The 20910-nt window shown below is 45.1% G+C and overlaps 1 protein-coding gene across 2 annotated transcripts in view; it reads right to left on the reverse strand.

Annotated features, from left to right (window-relative positions):
* Positions 1 to 20910, reverse strand: part of PDIA2 (protein disulfide isomerase family A member 2) — an 885792-nt gene that overhangs the window by 150095 nt on the left and 714787 nt on the right. For both annotated transcript variants that reach the window (XM_086941341.1, XM_086941339.1), the window contains exon 9: positions 2449 to 2630. In XM_086941341.1, coding sequence (XP_086797467.1) covers positions 2449 to 2630 — 182 coding nt within the window. The remainder of the gene's footprint in view (positions 1 to 2448; positions 2631 to 20910) is intronic.

A 20910-nucleotide genomic window follows, 5' to 3' on the forward strand; every position in this document is an offset into this window, starting at 1 on the left:
GCCACTCACAGACCCACTCAATAACTAATTCAGCCATTGACATATCCAATCATGCAGGTATACCGGTGCTGACAAACTGAGTGATTCATGCTTAAAACTGCTCACACACCAAGAGACTCACCCATACAGTCAATCAATCAGCCACTTACTCACCCAAACAGCTGCACATCCACCCACTTACTTACTCATAGAACAAAAGAACACATACCCATTCAGCTATACAGTCACTAACAGAAGAAGGCACTCATCTTTATAGCCACTCTTACATTCACTCATTCATTCATACAGTCACTCATATACCCAGTCAATCATATATACCGCCTTTCAAATACTCAGTTACTCACCCATACTGACATCCTGTTACCTCCAGTAAGCCCCACACAGCTGGATTGTTGAGAGGTAGTCATAAGCCACGCCCCTCTGCAATAATATTCGGCAATTGTCAGGGACGTTTCTTATCGTATATCTCTAGACATTGAGTCTTTCTACCATGCCGACACTGCATCTACCTGTCAAACCCGTGACAACCGTCTCTATGTGTGCGCACAGCGCAGGCGGGCGCCGTACTTAAACAGCAAGGCTGCCAGTGCTCCGTTTCACTTGACAGAGATGGATGTACAGAGAGGGCAGCAGGTAACCATTTAGCAATTGGTCACAGAAGGCTTTTCAAACCGTTTCTGATTAGAGTCATTTTTTTCCTTGTCTGCCTGCCACGTTCTGTCCGTGAAGGGATGACCCTTTGCTTGGGCTCTTAGTAAGGATAGTTTTTTCTTATTTATATTTACAGATGGACAACTGTGTGGTTTTCGAGTAAACTGGGAAGTTGTTTCCCCTCTTAAGGTAATAATACTCTCCTTCCTTCCCCGTATGGGCATTTTATCAGACTAGAGTCCATTTTTAAAGAAAATGGTGGCTGACTGTTTTTCCCTTCTTTTTCTTCTTTCCATGTTTCAACATAGCTATTGTTGGAACATTTGAGTCTATCTGGGCCCTTTCACCTTTTTCAATATTTATGACTGATTTCCCTGCATTCAGTAGTGAGTTACAGCAGTGTGGAATATTTAAGAATCATATCCAGTAAGTCAGATTGATTGCCTCTTCTTTGGGATGATTTTTAATACCCTTATGATATAGGTGATCTTGTTATGATGGCCCTAAACTTATCTTACAGGTGCCATCCCTCAGCCCTTGGAGCTAGTGAGCTCGCCTACCATTTTCCCACCATCCATTTGTAGGTGGTCCATGGTCATTTTAAGTTTTTGCTTTATGCTACACTCTTGTAAATATCACCTATGCACATGGAAACTAAGAACCTCCTTTGTAAATATCCTCAGGTGCTCCACATTCAGTCCTGAGGAAGACCCCGGTGTAAGGACTTAAACAGCCTACTTGATTTCGGGGTCGAAACGTCGACATACACTCCTATGTTTGCTAGTATGGTCAACAGTGATTTGTTCAACTGTGCTAGTACAAACAAATGGCCTTGTATTCATTATTGGTTTAACTGTGAGGCTTAAAAAGCCTGTTTTTATTGTAAATAATGGTGTAATGGATTTAATGTCACCACCCTTCCCTTTTGACTCTTTCTATCCTCACTTGATGCACAATACCTTTTCCCCTTATTTCCCTTTTGCGTGGGGAACTCGTCTGGTACATAATTGTATTTTTTCTGTTGATATATTAACGTTCGTTCAAATTGATTAAATAACGTTGAACGTTTGAATTATGGACAAAAAGTATTGAGTTTTTTTTAATGTATGCTATGTAGAATTGTTCCACTGGGACCAGCTTCCCTAATGTACTGTTTCATACCCAGGTCCCAGTGACTTTGTTTAGGCTTACCCTATTTCTATAACTATGAAAATGAAGGGACGGTCAGTGTGTTTTTTTAAAGACACCTGAATTCCTGCCCCCCAATGTTCTAACTACTGTCTAGTCTAGATGTACTTTTGGTTACCCCTCTTCCCTTTATTCAGGCCTAAGGCTAAACCTGTGGGTCACGCTAGCAACTGCTGCTCTCCAGAAATTTGTTAATGCCACCAAGTAGAAAGTACCACCAAACTCTACAGATAGTGACAACCACTGTGCATTTGCTTTAGAAAAGTTATGGATGTTGTTACGAGCCTTCCGCTCCCTAGAAAGGTTGATGTGCCGGCTTAACCCCTTGCACTTACTGTACCACGAACCTTAGCCTACGCTCATGTGAGAGTCGAGAATGATGAAATGATATGGGATGTTGTTTAACACACTACAGAATTAGGTTCATAGAATATACTGGTCTTTTGGTGATTGTCCCTAATTCTGTTCACGTTGGTTGGTTTGAACACAGGATGCGTGCAAGATCAGAAAGCCACTTATGAAGAGGAGAGGATGTAAATGATTGAAGCAAACTCTCGAAACATTCATAACCAAAATGGAAATCGAAAGACTTTGTTTTAAAAACTGTACCTTTTTTTCCTTTCCAGCTGGGAAATACTTGAGGTTGGGGAAACCTCGAACCCTTAGGCCATCTATTTCATTTGCAGTAGCGTCAATTTTGGCAATTACAATGTTCTTATGGTCTTTGTACTTCTCACCAAGCTCATTCCACGTAGGGTCCATCTCCTTGCAATGTGTGCACCATGGAGCATCTGTGAGAGTTGGAGAGAAGAAGGGAAAATTATTAAATAACTCTCGAAGGAGATATAAATAACTGCACTGACTCTTGTTTGGAAATTGCCAATGGGAATGGAATAGATTTCTCAATCCCAATCAGACAAGTGCTTCTCACAGAACAACATCATCCATTCTGCAATCCTACTTTGCTAATCCCAAAACAGTTTACATTGCTTGAACTAACTGAGGCCATCCACCACAAAATCCTGCTTTACCCTTCTTGTAGATTCAAAAGGCTTGAGTGGTAGTGAGTTTGGGTGAAAATGTATCTCGTTACTGTTATGTGCAAACATGTCCATGTGGAGACATTGTGTCCCAAACCAACCACCACTGCATTGTAGCGTCTTTTTGAACTTGTTTGAGCCTCCCTCGTTTATCAAATTGCAAAAAGGTGTTGAAATGGATGTGAGGTTTGACAATGAGAGAACGGAAAAGGAGTTTGGCTACTGACCAGATAGATTCTGTGACATTGAACTTTGATAAATTAACTTCTTATAATTTTCAGTCAGCGGATGACGAGTTATAAATTACCTGCAACTTCCCTTACACATGCCACTGCTCTCTTCTCAGTACTCCCATGGATTGATTTGTTTTTAAGTGTGTCCTTCCTTGGTTTTAAACCTTTGACCCAATATATTGCCTTTGTTTAAACCCACCGTATTGCTATTAGAAAGGTTTGAGCCAATAGACTGAATCCATTTGTACATGGTTCAGATCCACAATGATTTTTCTCTCTCGCAGGCACACATGATCAGGGTTGGACTGGGGCAGAAAATAGGCCCAGGCACCAAAATAAAAGTGGCCTCATTTGTGAATCAGATAGCTAAAAAAATATCCCATGTTTGGAAATCGTGTGAGTTTGAACTTGTAAAGACACGCTGTGTAAATGTTTTGCAAGGTATGGAAGACTGCACAGAGTTCAGCTCTATGCAGTCAAGGACTGTTTTTAATATCAGGGAAATTACCAACCCACTAACAGCCCAAAACTGTCCCACAAACTTATCAGCCCTTTTGGCAGTGCTTGGTGGCCGACCCTGCACACGGTCTTGCCCCTTGGAGATAAGGTGGTATCCGATGCTGATACATGAGTAGTCGGCTAAATACACACTTTCAGATTCTACAGATCCATGGACGTCATTTAAGGGTCGCCAGGAGTCGCAACTGCCCCTTGCGACCACTTCCACTACACTAGTGTCCCCTTGCCTCAGACGTGGCAAAATCAGTGCTAGGAACGTAGGAGCAGCTTGTCCTCCTAATGGACATCAGTGGGGATCCACTCTCCTTTTTTTGTCATGTTTTAATTACAGTATTAGTGAATAATAATATTCAATCTTAGTGTAATAAAAAATAGAGTACAATTAGCTGGAATATGACCCTCCCTGGCAGCTGAGCTATGTTACAAATGCAATTAAATATGTCTTGTGTGCCTTTTTGCAAGTGAGAGAGTGTTCATATTAGAGAGTGTGTATGTGTGATCGTGTATGTGTGTGAAAGCATGTGTGTGAGTGAATGTAAAGGTCAAATTGCACCTCCGCTATCCCTGACCTTTTAGTGTATTGACGTTCATGTCCAGATTTTATATTAATTCGGCCTTCTGAACCATTTGGTACTGATGAATGTTGAGGTATGCCAGATCATTTTTGTTAGTTATGGTGTCACACTAAAAGCAAGGCTGTAGGCTGTACCCCTATTGTGAAATCTGCTGAGCAAGCAACACACTGAATGCATCCTAAAAGAGTGTTTCCCCCTCCAGGGTATGGATGTACTCTGCAGCTATGTGATTATAAGCAGACTGGAGCAACGAGTCACGCATTAGACATACATTTAAGTACATTGTTCACTACTTTCTGCTCTGATGTCCCCCCCCCCCCTTCATGTGCGTGTGAACTGCCCAAAGGTAGTGGGAACCTATCTTGAAAACAAATTTACTCCACTGTGACCTGTCACTGCATATTCGTGTATGTGGTCCTTAACAGTGCAGGAAAGCTGGCAACTACAAACAAGTCTTGGAATGACATCCTTCTGATCCAGAAATCAATTCAACGGTTCACATCATTAGCCCTTAAAAAGCTGTGCTTCAAATAAAAATGCATTCACAGAAACACCAATAAATAAGAATAAACGCATATGTATAAAATATTAGGTAAAAAAATATGGGGAACCTGGGATTCTAATCTAGATTTTAATTTACCAAACTCTAGAATGCCAGGTCAGGTCGACTGGACCTTTTTACCTGTCTAGAAAGGTAGAGGGAAGATTCTTCAAACACATCATTTTAAACCACACTAAACCCAAAATCAAATTCAATGTAAAGAACCACTGACTACGAACTCAGTTTAAGAATTTATTACAAAGCCAAGAATAACTGAACATACAGACATCTCAGCAAGAGATTTAGGAAATAAACCGGCACTAATACAAACATAATCCTATGCAGAAGTCCAGACGACTTAGGATAAAAATCTAAGTCAGTTCAAGAAGCATTAGACATGCTATGATCAACAATGCAGGAAGTCTGGACTGCATTTACAGAAAGGAAAATAATCTGGTTAGACTGTTCCTACACTAACTCCAAAGTGACATCCCTACTTAACATCGCACCCAGGCAAGAATAAAGGTGTCAGCAGTGAAGACTTCCTAAGAAGTACGCTCACTTTCCAATAAGTAGCCTCAGCTACCGAGCTTGTTCTAAGATGCTCCTTCCTACACCTCACTCTGCCTAAGTTTCCAAACTATCTACATCCTGCCTTCCCCAAAGCCCAATCTCTAGCTCTGTCTACTCCTCTCAGACTTCTAGTCTGCTCTCCACTAATATCTGCTATCATCTGCAGTCCCTAATACAAAACCCCGAAAACAGTCGACACGCCCCAAAGCACGCCCCTCTGGCAGGTACAGGTCCACGGATTTTTACAGCATGGCACGTCTCCATCAAGCGTCCGTGTCCTTGGGTCCCAGGCACCTTCCTCGCCAAATGTTAAAGATGCACATTCCATTTGTATTTACTCGTCCTCACTCCTACCGACCTAACTTCTAAACAATGGATCATTCTAACTAACCAGATCAGTGGCCTTGCACCTGCAGGCTGAAGTACGTGAGAAGCAACATTGCACACACTTGAAGTTACAATTCAATATTCGCTGAGGACAGCCTTTCCCAGGCGAGAGAAAATCATTTCTTCGACTAAGGTTAACTAACGAAATTACAGTTAGGCCTCTACCGGCTTCTTCATGTCCCAGACCTTTGCACGTTTAAATGCATTTCTAACATGGCATGACATTGCATTTCATCACTTTAAAACATTAACTCTAGTTTCAATATAAAGCAACATATTTCTTCATGTTAAAACCCTAGTCAAATCACTCAGTCAGTCAGTTAGTCAGTCAAATCAACGTTGTTCGGCTAGCTAAAGCCATAAAAGTACAACATAAAACATCTACAGACCTAAGGCATTGTATAATCATCTTTTAAATCTAATAAAATTCACTCATTAAAACCTACGCATGTTCTTCAGTAAGGCACAGTATTTCTAATACAACATTTTACTTATGATTACAATTCTACGTTATGCAAAGCATTATTTCTGATTAAGGCACTACATTAGTCTGTGATTAGCTATAACAAGTTACTACATATTGCACTGATCCCCGGCCTAACGTTACATTTCTAAAGCTATGCATAAGTAAGATCCTCTAAATATGCGGGTGCTGACTACTGGCGAATATGATGCACCCCTAAAAATTGTCAAAATCGCATGACGCTCTCTCAGCCCCCCCCCCCCCTTTGATGACCTGTGTCATCACATACTACACCATCCTTGGGGGCAAGAACCGTCTCAAACAGAGCTTGTTGCCACTTTTCCTCTCTTGAGCATCTCCTTGTTTTTCAGATTTCGATATTGACTGTCCTGCAGTCTCTCCATTCGCCTCTCTTGCATTCTCGTTGACCTCTCCAGTCTACTTGACCTGTACCACGTATAGGCTCGGATCAATCCCCACAGTCCAATCACACATGCCACAACTATAATAATTTGCTTCAGTATGTTGCCAAGAATTCCTTTTCCAAGATTCGCAAACCAACTTCCTACTTTGCCAAAACCCTTACCAACTTTCTCCCAAACAGTTTCTTCAGTCGAGTCTTCAATCTCATAATGAATTGCGGTAATGTTGCTTATATATTTCTCTAGATCTTTGCTGTTATCTGGTATATAAGTACAACATTCCTGGACCTTCAAAAGATTACAGACTCCTCCCTCTTTTGCCAGAAGGACGTCTAAAGCATGACTGTTTTGTAAAACCATAGCCCTTATCGATAACATCTCACCTTCGATCAATGACTTAGCTGCATTCATGGATAAATCATGCACAACAGTCGCCAACCTTCTAATCTTCATGTCATTCAAAATCACTCCAAGGTTGGTATCATCGCTCCAAAAAATATCTCCAACCACAGCTGCTGCACTTTCACCTCGCTTCACTCTTACATGTTGTCCTCCTTCTAAGAGTTCAAAGTCTTCTATATGATAAATTTGAGGGAAAATGATCGCTAGATAATATGTCCCATACCATTTCTCAGGCAGTCGCAAATAAGCATTCCTTCCGCAGATGAAATACACAGTCGGAATCACTTGCACCACACCTTGCAAAAAGTCCTTTGCATAGTACTCCAAAGTGAATGTATGCTCTCACGTGGTGTGACCTATGTTGACATTCTCATAATAGGTCTGTGGTATATGAACGCACTACTTTCCTTTCTGCACTTCATCTAAATCTGTTGGACCATAACTCCCTTTTGACTTGTGCAACTTCTCTTCATCAGCCCAACCCACTTTACCCTGTCCTGAATCTCGCAGCTGCTTTTGTTTTCGATATCTATCTTCTACTTGATCTATGAATTTCTTCTCTGTATCTGACAACAAGCATGTCAGATTATGACGATGAGCATAGGCTGTTTACAACTCCTGGGTCGGAATAAAATACGTTCTAAGTCTATCTTCTGATTTGTAATAATCATACTTGTTCAAATGCTTGTAAGCCGGTACTTCAGGAAGCACGCATCATAATTCAAAAATAAATATTCAAAATGATTGCATCCATAAAATATGATAAGCAGCAATCTACCTGAAATTCCATATGTCAATGGAAGGTGATGGTATCTAATTCCCTCATCTACAGAAGCAGGCAATTGCATACACACATAACAATCCTTCGCCTCCATCGCATCAATATATTCATTCAACAACTTTGCATAGGCATTAAGCTTAAAATTCCCTCTAGACAGATCTGCATGTAATCTACGACTCTCCTCTAGTAGCAAAGCTCTCTCGTCTCCTATTTTGACCTCTTTTTTGCTAGGAGTAGTAAGTATAGGTGTTCCCTCAACCTCCACTGCCTGCTCATGTGGTGCCAAATATGAAACTGCAACTACTAGAATACTGAAGAGTATCACTCCTCCTACAAGTGTGCCTAAAATGCACCTAGCTCTAAGATTCGGATTTCCAGCTCCATGGTTTCAAACTATGTAATTCATTCATTTAGTAACAGCACTCAAGAGTCTCTTTCTACTTCTCTTGTTGGTTGAGACACTCGAATTTCACCTTAGAGGCTGAAAGTCCCCTTTTTAATTTCAGTTCCTTATTTACAGCAAACAGCAGACAACCCTAACCCTTCTCCATCCTCTATGAGAAGAACCTAAATTTCTTCTTCTTCCACTCGGACCTAGGTTATTTACAACAAGATATTTACGGGAAAAGTCTCTTTAGTCCATAATCAGGTTTGTTCCAACCGCTTCTAACACATATTCCAAAATTTCAAGACGAAGAACGATAGATTCATGAGATGGTATTTCAGGACCAAATGTAGGAAAGATCAGTCTACTCAGAATCAGATGACGAATTCCACTCAGTATCAGGGATTTGGAACAGTGATGGTCAGTACGTCTTCGATCTCAAGTCCTGGCACCAATAACAACACGTCCAGCTTGATGTTAGGACTGGTACTGATCACTGTCACTGCCCTCACCCGCCCCGATCTCAGTACACTTGGCATCAGTCACAGGGTAGGCCCACTCAGGAGTTGCGTACCTCCGGCAAGGCACCCTTGTTTGCCTTGATCTCCTCAGACCTCCACAAGCTTGCCCTTCTTTTCCTCTGTCCGATTCAGACTCTTCAGACACAGGAGCAATATCCCTTTCAGAGACCAACCTCAGGTTCAGTCGCCTCTGTCTCTCTGGACACTACTCCTCTGCTCGGCTGATTCTCTTGCTTCCTTCTTGCTCGCCTGCTCACAACTTTCCTCAGCAGAGTTTGGCTCTCACCCTCACAGTCACTTCCCCTTTCTAAGGTAGTTTCAGCTTCACTTCCGTCGTGACCCTCCTTAGCTTGCTCTAGTGAGCAACCAGCTTCGCCAGGCACTCTCACAGCTTGCCTTGTCCCCTCCTGTGGCCCTGCCACATCAGCTGGATTTTCATTCGGGAGAGGAGCTGTTTCTTGCAAGGGTGCTGGAACTCAATGGGTGTGTTTAGCATGCACCCAGTTTGGCAGCCCTCCACACTTCACAGCAGTGTTTGTGACTAGGATGACTTGGTATGGTCCTTTCCAACAAACATCCAAACATCTTTTCTCACGTGCTTCCGAACCAGTACCCAGTCCCCCAGACTCAGGTCGTGACAGAGATCACTGGAAGCCGGGACCACAGCAGCCTGCACCTGATGGGACACAGAACGGATGACATCAGCGAGTCCCTTGCAATAATCAAGAATCAGATCATCTGTGATACTCAGCAAGGCTGTCGATGGCACCGATGGTAACCTGATTGCCCTCCCCATCAGCATTTCATGAAGTGAAAGACCTGTTCTCCTGTCTGGGGTACTGCGCATACTCATTAACACCAAAGGCAAAGCATCAGCCATTTTCAGAGAAGTGGATGAACACTCTTTTGCCATTTGAGCTTTCAAAGCTCCGTTTATCTGCTCCACTATCCCAGAAGCCTCAGGACGATAACTACAATGGAGTCTTTGATCAATGTTCAGTGCTGTACAAAGCATCTTCATGATCTCACTATGAAAGTGTGTTCCTCTGTCCGATTCCAAAGAGGTCAGAATCCTGAATCTAGGCACAAGATCCCTCAACACCAGCTTAGCTACGGTGAGTGTATCGCACCTACGTGTCGGGTATGCCTCCACCCACCTTGAGAACACACACACTACCACCAAGATGTACGTCAACTAATTGCACCTAGGCATCTCAATGAAATCCAATTGCATCCTTTTGAAAGGCCCTCCAGACCTCCCAATGTGACTCATGGTAACTGCAGTTCTCTCTCCGACATTCATTTGTTGACACGTGACACACCTCTGACACATGGCTTCTGCCACCGCACAGAACCGTGGATTGTACCACGTCTGTCTGAACACTCGCACAATTGCATCTCTTCCCAAATGCACTGCACCATGAATCTGTCTTGCCATCGGACTCAACAACTCATCCGGCAACACCGCTCTTCCATCACTTGAGACCCAAATGTCTACATCTCCTTTCACACAGCCTGAATTGATCCACACATTCTTCTTATGGTCTGACACTTGTTCCTGCATGCACTTGAGCTCGTCCCAAGTATCTGCCATAGCTAGCATCATGTTGAACTCGGTTCTTTCTTGGCTCCCCTCTATGTCTTGTTCATTAAAGGAGTAACCTTGTCCGGCACAGAAACGTGCAACCTCATCTGCGTATCTGTTGCCAAGTTACACAAAATCTGTCCCCTTTCCATGATCCGTGCACTTTACTACAGCAATTTCTTTAGGACATTGCAAAGCCTCTAGGAGTAACCTCACAAATTCCCCATTCTCAATGGGTGATCCAGACAATGTCATGTAACCTCTCTGGGACCATAACTGTCAGAAGTCATGAACCACGCCAAACCCATACTGGCTGTCATTGTAGATGATGATCCAAATCTGGTCTGCTGCTAAGCAGGCACGAGTCAAGGCAATGATATCAGCCACCTGAGTGGAGTATACTCCTTCCAGGCATGCAGCTTCAACAACTCCCGTAATGGTACATACAGCAAACGCTGCTCTCAATCGACCAACACTGTCTTTTATGCATGAACCATCAACAAAGAAAATTTCATCAGGGTCAGTCAACGGTTCAACAACAATGTCAGGTCTCGATTCACTGCAAAGTTCAGTCACATCAAGGCAATCGTTGTCCGTATAATTTTCATCAAGTGTGTTTGGAAACGGCATCAAGGTAGCAGGATTAAAAACAGAACACCTCTTAAGGGTCACATTCTCTGCAGCAAGTATGACCTGCTGGTAGCGTGTGAGTCTATTATTGGTCAGGTGCTGTGTCTTGGTCCTGGTCATCAACAGCTCAACAGAATGTGGTACATACACAGTTAGCTGGTGACCCATAACAATGGTCTCAAACCTTTCAATGCTGACACCCGTTGCAGCAACAGATTTGAGACATCCGGGAAACACTGAAGCTACTGGATCTAAAGTAGCTGAGAAGTAGGCAACTGGTCTACGGACACTTCCATGATCCTGTACTAGTACTGCTAAAGCACAACCTTCTCGTTCACAGCAGAATAGTGAAAAAGGCTTATTGTAATCAGGCATTCCCATAGCCGGAGCACGACAAAGGTCCTCTTGCAACTCAAGGAAAGCCTTCATACAGTCGTTGTCCCATGGTACCGGGCCACTCACATCCTTGTGTGTCAGTCTCTGCAAGGGCTTTGCCTTCAATGAGAAGTTGGCAATCCACTGGCGACAGTAGCCAACCATCCCTAGGAACATCCTGACATCTCTCTGGGTCGATGGCATCATCATGTTCATGATTGCCTCAATCCTATCGGGTAACACCTTCCTTTTGCCTTTCTCTATTCTGTGACCTAGATACTGCACCTCATTCAAGCAGTACTGTAACTTATTTGGCGACACCTTATGTCTATTCTCTGCCAAATGATTCAATAAAGCGATGGTATCAATCCTACATGCATCTTCTGTCTCTGACGCCACAAGGAGGCCGTCTATGTACTGGACGAGAACAGAGTTCTGCGGCAGTACTAGAATCTCAAGATTCTTTTTCAAGATCTGATTAAAGATCGATGGGCTCTCTGTGTACCCCTGAGGAATACGACGCCATGTTAAGACACAGTTTTCCAGTTTCAATGCAAAAAGAAATTGTCTCTCCTCATGCAAAGGTATTGAGAAGAAAGCCTGACAAAGATCAATCACTGTGAACCACTCAGCTTGGCACAGGATCTGAAACAGTATTACAGATGGATTTGGTACCACTGGACAACAGGGAACAACTATGTTGTTTATCCGGCGCAAATCCTGCACAATTCTGAATTTCCCATTTGATTTCTGCAATCCCATGATTGGCGAGTTACGTGGACTGCCCAATATCTCCTTCAGAATTCCCTGCTTAATCATAGACTCAATCACAGGTTTTATCCCTGCAATCGTCTCTGGGTCAAATTATACTGAGGTGTTCTTGGGAACTCAACATTCTGCTTGAGCTGAATCTTTAACGGCTCAACTCCTTTAATCAATCCTATGTCTTCTCCTGTAAAGTCCCATACTTCCAGTGAGACTGAATCTCTCAAGTCAAGTGGAAGTTCCTCCACTGTCAAAGCAGGGTACATTTCTATGCACACATGCTGATTTGCGATCTTAAAGGTAGCATCATCATCATTCGTGTGCAGTTCCACTCCCTTCGGGGTGCAATAGATAGTACAGTTAAGCTTGCACAGAAGGTCCCTCCCTAATAAAAAAACAGGACTTGAGCCAGACACCACAAAATGATGTCTATCCCTGAACGTTCCTATCTTCACAGGAATCGGTTCGGTCAAGGGGTTCATCATTTTCCTATTTCCAACAACTTCAACTTGGATTGTCTGTCCCGAGAGGGGTACTTTGGGGACTACTGCAGATCTTACAGTAGACTGGGTAGCACCAGTATCAACCAAAAAGGTGGTAGGGTGACCATCAACATCAGCTTCTACAAATGGTTCCCTCTGGTCTAACTCCTAGACTTTCCCAAGAGTGCAGTCTTCCTCCCCTCTCAGGCACTGTCATGCCAACGGGTCTAGGTAACAATCATCGCTCCCTTCAAAGAGAGGCATCTGCTGATAAGTCCGAGTTCCTGTCGAGATTTTCGGTGGCTGGGGAACCTGTACTTGAAGAGCCGAAGTCCCCCCTTTCACCGACTTGGGCTTTGCTACAGTCGTTGTCGTCACCCGAGGCACCTGTACTGGAACAACTTCCTTCTCCTGCTGCATCTGATTTGCAGGATTGAAAGGACACTCGCGTCTCCAGTATCCAATCTGGTGACACTGGTGGCACTCGGTATTCTTTTTCAAGGTTGCTAAATCTACCTTGGGTTTGGTATCATCTCCGTTTCCCTTTTTCTGACCATTCTGTCTCCTCCCCAGAGTACCTCCTCCTGATTGTGCTTGACCTCCCTTGTCACCACCCTCTTTTCTGTATCGTTTTTGGCCACTACAGGTGTGGCAGGGTATACTCAGACATGAGTCCCTTGCTCACTGCACCACCAGGATTCAAGCAAGCCGGGCCGACGACGGCTGAAATGCCAGAAACCGGTCCCCGGAAGCTTGTCTCCTTACCAGTGAAGAATTGGCTTGGTAGTTTGGTCTGCCCTGTTCCCATGAGGCACGGGGTCAGGCTAATTTGCATATAGCCAGGTTCTGAACTGGGGTGATGCAGTGAGCTAAATAACGGTGATGGATTAAGCCCTGATCTCTTGACTGGGTAAGAGTGGTCTGCTTAATTCAGACACTCTGTTCATCACCACCCCCTTTTCTGTATTGTGACCTCCCTTGTCAGCAGATTGCATTTGGACCAACATTAACTTGTCTTTAAGCTTCTTGTGCTTCAAGTCTATTTCATCACTACAGTACCTAGCATACCTCAAAATCTCATCCAGCGGCTTGTTCTGCCAACAAATCAAGTGTTGCTGGATCATAAGACAGATCTCAGGTCTCAACCCTAGAACAAACTGAGAAACAAACTGTCCCATGTCCTTAGGGTCCATTACATCTTACCCACTGTACTGCTTAAAGACTTGCAGTAGTCTCTCATAATACTCATGCACCGTCTCTTTAGGCTCCTAAACTGTCCGATCTAATTTCACCCAGTCAATATTTTGTGGTGGTACCATGGATTTTAACCACGTAATCACTTGCTCATATTTTTTCATAACTAAAGGTGATGGTCCATTTGTGACAGCATCTCTATCCGGCTCAGAAGTGGGCCATTCGATAGCAACCTTGCATGCTACCCCTTAGTCTCCCGGAACCACAATGTCAAACAAAGTGTTTAAGTCTATCCACAGCACTTTAGAGATCTTTACAAACCTCTCTACCTGTTTGTACCTTTCAACTGGGCTCTCTCTCAGCTTTGGGAAATCATTCGTAAATGCAGCCAAATCTCCCCGACTCCAGGGCACATGAACATAGCCTTCATTGGCCACCTGCCGTAAAGGGTATGCTCCAATTCCTGCCATCCCTCCTCCTGGAGGAGGGGTCTCTGTCACACTCCTTCTAACACTCTTTTTCTTGGACCACCTTTCTTCCCATTTGTCATGTCTGCTCCAGGCTCGTATCCCTATAATCAGTTCTCTAATGTGTGTCTTTAGTCCAATCACCCTTTTCTCTTCTAGATCCTGATCCGTGTAATGAGGTCTGTGATTACCCTGCAACATTTTTGTCATAGACTAGACAAGTCCACATCATATTTGTTTGCCAATTCAGTCAACTTCTCGTGTGCCGACGTAGCTTTGCGAGTCATATCCTTCGCTACAAACAGCAACTCATCTGGCTCATAGAGTTCCACTCTCTCTAAAGCCAAATTTCCCTCCACTATTTCATCCACTTCTGCTTTTAGTTGCATCACATCCAGTCTCTTCGCCTTTATTGCTGCCGTTAGAATACCTCGACTTGATGCACCACTCAAATCCCTACAAGCACTGTCTTGTTCCCTGCACCTGTTCGCCTCAGATGTGTCTCTGAAAGCTGTTCTATTCTCTGCGCTCCCATGGTCCCAGTCCTCTCTTGGCCTGTCTCCCATGTTCTTAAATCTGGTCTCAGTTCCCCAAGAGATTTTGGCATCGTCCCCTTAAATCCATCGGCCCTCTCGACGAATCTGCAGTAGCTGGTAACGGGGTACTCGATTCCACAGGCCTCGACATTGGACACAATCCACCTACCACTTCGTCCCTACCAAAGCTAGTACTCACTTCTATCCCTGTCAGTAGTAGATTTCCACTCCTCATTTGCTCTGGATTGTACACTGACACTATGGGACCAATGGTAACCGGTACTGTAAGAGCATCCGGCAACCTCTGAGAATTAGCACTTTCTACATTCTGTTTTTCTCCAGTCGAAAGTTTTCCCACTACTTCAGTGTTAGGTGGAGCTTGTGGTACCCTAGCGCCTTCTATTGGGATCGATTTCTCCCCCTCTGCCTCTGGATTGTATGGAGGTGATCACTCAGATAAAATCCTTTCTATCAGGCTATCATCTGTATCGCCGTTGTCATCCTCAACATTCTTTTTTTGTGTGTCTTCTGCACTAAACTGACAGCAGGTACAATTTGTCTCCCTCAATCATCTGTACTCTCCACCTCTTTTCAAATGCATCCCACCTTGCATCTTGGAATGCCCTAACTGATCTGTGCACTCTTTCCTGACGCCTGTCCCTATTCCTTTCGTCTGCCGCCCTAATCCATGCATTCACTGCCTCAAACTGTGTCGATCTAGGTAGAGGTCACAAGGAAGCCATAGTCGATTTCAACTGATATAACACTTCCAATCTAAAAGTTCTGTATCTAGGAAAGGTCAACTCTTCATTTCCTTCAGTCATCTTGCACCAGTTTTCAAGCCACAATATAGTATGCAAACCCACATTCAAAGCCATGTAATGGGCTGGAGTATCCTCGGGTGGGGCCTCTTCTCCCGCCTGGGGCTCTAACTTCTTTTCTTTTCTGAACAAATCTCGCAAAACTCTAAAACATTTCATGATGAAAACCCACGTTTCTCATTTTCGCAGCACTCTTTTAATTCCTGATGTCAATCCACCAATCCGAGCGCGGCTTCACACCAACCGCCCTATCACAGTGCAGCATCTTTTGACGTCACTCGCCTTCGCTTTCCACAGCAGTTCCCCTCCTTTACAGTTCATCTCTCACTCATGCATGCGTCCCAATCATACACTGAAATGATCACTTATGACCAAACAATCACTTCGCTGACTGTACGTCCACAGTCTGACTGTACGTCCACAGTCACGTAATTGTCACCGAACTGGCAACTGTCTGTCCACGAAACGACCGGACAACCACACAGCAACTCACGACCAGCGCCAGTTACTCACGCACTCACATATTCGTTCCCCTTATCTCGGTCCAGCAGGCGATCAATGGTACCTCACGATCCCCTTAACAATGGTCGACAATTACTATGGGTGTACGGTACACCCGACCCACTTAAGCTACTCGTTGAGCCTAAGATTTTCCAGGGCTGCGCGCTCACAGCCTGATCTTCTTTCATAGAACAGGCATTCCGACTCCGCAAGACATTACAACACAACACAACTTATAAACACCGCGATCTAAAAACATATAACCCTATTCATACTCACTCTCCCACAAACTGCTGCTTTTCGCCCCACTGTCACTCTCCGTCGGTTTCCATGAAACGCTGTCTCCCGCCGACAATCCACCGGGCAATCATCACCTAATTTCTATGGGCCCTGGGAACCTCTTATCCTAATCTAGATCTTCCCTCGCTCTAGAAGGGAACCATCCTACACTGCTACCAACTGGGGAAGCTGGGATTCTCATCTAGATTTTAACTTACCAAACTCTAGAATCCCAGGTCAAGTCGACTGGACCTTTTTACCTGTCTAGAAGTGTAGAGGGAAGATTCTTCAAACACATAATTGTAAACCACTCTAAACCCAAAATCAAATTCAATGTAAAGAACCACTGACTAAGAACTCAGTTTAAGAATTTATTACAAAGCCAAGAATAAGTGAACATGCAGACATCTCTGTTAGAGATTCAGAAAATAAACCGGCACTAATACAAACATAATCCTAGGCAGAAGTCTCAGACGACTTAGGATAAAAATCAAAGTCATTTCAAGAAGCATTAGACATGCTATGATCGACAATGCAGGAAGTCTGGACTGCATTTACAGAGAGGAAAATAATTTGGTTAGACTGTCCCTACACTAACTCCAAAGTGACATCCCTACTTAACATCGCACCGAGGCAAGAATAAAGGTGTCAGCAGTGAAGACTTCCTAAGAAGTACGCTCACTTTCCAATAAGTAGCCTCAGCTACCGAGCTCGTTCTAAGATGCTCCTTCCTACACCTCACTCTGCCTAAGTTTCCAAACTATCTACATCCTGCCTTCCCCAAAGCCCAATCTCTAGCTTTGTCTACTCCTCTCAGACTTCTAGTCTGCTCTCCACTAAAATCTGCTCCAATCTATACTCCACCCGCGGGGGTGCTATCCCTAATACAAAACCCCCAAAACAGTAGACACACCCGAAGCACGCCCCTAGGCACGCCCCTCTGGCAGGTACAAGTCCACGGATTTTTCCTGCATGGCACGTCTCCATCAAACGTCCGTTGAGGTGTCCTTGGGTCCCAGGCACCTTCCTCGCCAAATGTTGCAGATGCACATTCCATTTGTATTTACTCGTCCTCACTTCTACCGGTCTAACTTCTTAACAATGGATCGTTCTACCTAACGAGATCCGTGGCCTTGCACCTCCAGGCTGAAGTACGTGAGTAGCAACATTGCACACATTTGAAGTTACAATTCAATATTCGAGGAGGACAGCCTTTCCCAGGTGAGAGAAAATCATTTCTTCGACTAAGGCTAACTAACGAAATTACAGTTAGGCCTCTACTGGCTTCTTCATGTCCCAGACCTTTGCACGTTTAAATGCATTTCTAACTTGGCATGACATTACATTTCATCACTTTAAAGCATTAACTCTAGTTTCAATATAAAGCAACACGTTTCTTCATGTTAAATCCCTAGTCAATTCACTCATTAATAACTACGCGTGTCCTTCAGTAAGGCACAGTATTTCTTATACAACATTTTACTTATGATTACAATTCACGTTATGCAAAGCAATATTTCTGATTAAGGTACTACATTAGTCTGTGATTAGCTATAACACGTTACTACATATTGCACTGATCCCCTGCCTAACGTTACATTTCTAAAACTATTCATTAGTAAGATCCTCTAAATTTGCGAATGCTGACTACTGGCGAATATAATGCACCCCTTCAATTTTCAAAATCACATCACGGTCTCTCAAATACTAAAAGAATGTGACGCTGTAAAATCATATGCCTTTGGAAGGACAGAAATATTGAGCAGGCTATTCCTTCACAATCTAAAAAGACTCCCCTTTCCATACCTTCAGAGACTGTTATAGTCCTCAATAAGAGGAGGTTGATTCAGTGGCATAATAAGGGGGGTGGAGAGGGTGGTCCACCATGGGGGGCACAAGTTTTGGTGGCGGCAGCGGCTCCACCCCTGCTCTTACATGCGTTTGCCACAGGGGCGGCACACGCAGAGTTCATTGCCAGCTCCCCCGCTCTTCAGTAAGGCCGTGGGAGGCAAAGGCAGGGTCCGCCAAAGGAGAGAGTGCCTAGCTATGCCATTGGGTTGATTAGAGAGTCTTTAAGGTGCAGACAAGATTCATTGTGAGAGTGTGAAATTCGCCACGGGGACTGTCTCAGAAACCTGTCAAGAGGGCAGTAAACCAACTGCTGCTTTCAGGAATTTCACATAAGCCCCCACACTGCGCCCATACCACGGGAAACATCTTCCCCAACCCACCGCCCTGGTATCCCAATAAAATTAGCCATCAAGGAGTTGTAGTTGTTGTGGTCGTTGTTGGCTGCAGTTTTATTAGGATTGTACACAGACTGGTTATCCGGTCATCGTTAGCATGAACCCTGGACATTGTGTCATTTGCGAACTGCAATATCTGGTTCATAAATCATACATGTCATCATCATACTGTGCAGATCATATTGTAGTACATTCAGTTTGTAAATGGCACGCCTAAACTAGTTCTTTTGTTAGTCCTTGGTAGTCCTCTTTGTCATGTTACTTCTGGGACCACCATTTGGTTGGTCACCCATGCCCTCTGCGTGTAGGGAGGGGTAGCTTCTCCACAGAGTTAGGCCCCCAACTCGCTACCTTTTTGTGCCCTGCCATCCGGCTGGGTCTGGGCCGCGAGCGCCGTCACCGTTTGCTACTCTCCTCCTTGGCTCAGCCACCTCACCTTGCCGTGTAGCATCCCAAAATGAGTGGCATTCCTCCTACACACCGCCCTGTCGGTGTGTTTCCTTAGCCAACCATTGTACCAATTTCGGCCAACGCTCGTGTTGCTGTCCAGCACTGTGACATTTGCTGGTTCCTAGGTGTGGGTGAGTGGGTCCAGAAAATGCAAGGTGTGCCGCTCCCCCTGCTCCACGAAGTTAGAAGCTAACTGGGGGAGCGGAGGCTTATATCCCCCCCTCGCTCTTCTCGCCACCCAGGTGCTCCACCCCCATTGGAAGGTTTGTACCTAGCAGGGCCCCCAAATTGGCCTGGGGGTTTTGGCGCCACTGTGGCGCTCCTGCAAGGGGTGGTGTGCCCCACTTGCTGCTTCTGGGTGCTTTTGGGCACCCAGAACTGATTTGACCTCTGGGGCTTGGCATGGGTTATGGCGCTGGCCCCTGAGCCTCCCCCCCTCTTTGGGGGGGGAACGGCGGCCACTGCGATAACCCCCCGCACTTCGCCCATACCGTGGGAAACATCTTCCCCAAACCACCACCCTGGTATCGCAATAAAATTAGCCAAGAAGGAGTTGTAGGTGTTGTGGTCGTTGTTGGCCGCAGTTTTATTAGGATTGTACACATACTGGTTATCCGGTCATCGTTAGCATGAACCCTGGACATTGTGTCATTTGCGAACTGCCATATCTGGGTCATAAATCATACATTTCATCATCAAACTGTGCAGATCATATTGTGGTACATTTATTGCGTAAATGGCATGCCAAAACCAGTTCTTTTGTTAGTCCTTGGTAGTCCTCTTTCTCGTGTTACTTCTGGGACCACCATTTGGTTGGTTACCCACGCCCTCTGCGTGTAGGGAGGGGTAGCTTTTCCACTGAGTTAGGCCCCCAACTCGCTACCTTTTTGTGCCCTGCCGTCCGGCCGGGTCTGGCCCGCAAGTGCCGTCTCCGTTTCCTACTCCCCTCCTTGGCCCGGCCCCCTCACCCTGCTGTGCAGTATCCCAAAATGAGAGGCCTTCCTTCTACACACCACCCTGTTGATGTGTCTCCTTAGCCAATCATTGTACCAATTTCCGCCACGCCGCAGGGAGGCTAACGTCTTTCTGCGGCTCCCCCCCAGCTAGTGTGATTTTTAAAAACATTTTTTATCTACAACCTTCAAGAGCCATTGCACCCCACAGGTTATTCCAGACGACTCTCAACCCTTCTTCTGACAGATGGACCCCGTCCTGGCCATACAGCTCCGGTCGACCGGGGTGGATCAGGCCATATCTCATGGATTCCATACCATTGGTCTTGCTGAATTTGTGCATTGCTATGTTCGATTTCGTTCTGGCGTTGTACACTGCTTTGTTCGACTTGGTACCCCTCCAATGTCTCCTGTTGATCATCTCTGACCATACGATGGTCGTGCCACCGAACCATGCGGACACCTTTGTGAGGTCAGCCTGAACGGCTGCCCCAATGCTTTTCTCCCCATTTGTGCCAGGTCTTTGCCCCCGAGATGAATGATAAGAATGTCCGGGTGCCATGCTGCATCTGACAGCAGGTTTCCGAGTGTCACTGGTAGCTGGCTCCAACTCATCCCTGGCTGCCCAAACCAGCAGATGCACATGCCTCTGGGTTTGCTTGCCATCCTGTGGCCTGCCTGCTGCCACCATGTCTGCATCCTGGACACAAAGGAATGGCCCACTACCCACTCCAGCCGGGGGCCTTCGCCGGCTGGGGAAGGAATTGTAGTCAGGGGGTGGTTGCAGTACTGAAAGTGCCCCAAGTTCACACACTTCCCCCTTCTCCTTGGAGGGGGGCGTGTCCTATGACACCCTGCCATGCAGCATCCCAAGGTGACAAGCTCTGCCACTCACCCTGCCGTGCGGCATTCCAAAGTGAGTGGTCCTGACCCTCACCGGTGTGG

Source organism: Lissotriton vulgaris, chromosome 10 (assembly GCF_964263255.1).
Source record: "Lissotriton vulgaris chromosome 10, aLisVul1.2, whole genome shotgun sequence".
Taxonomy (NCBI): domain Eukaryota; kingdom Metazoa; phylum Chordata; class Amphibia; order Caudata; family Salamandridae; genus Lissotriton; species Lissotriton vulgaris.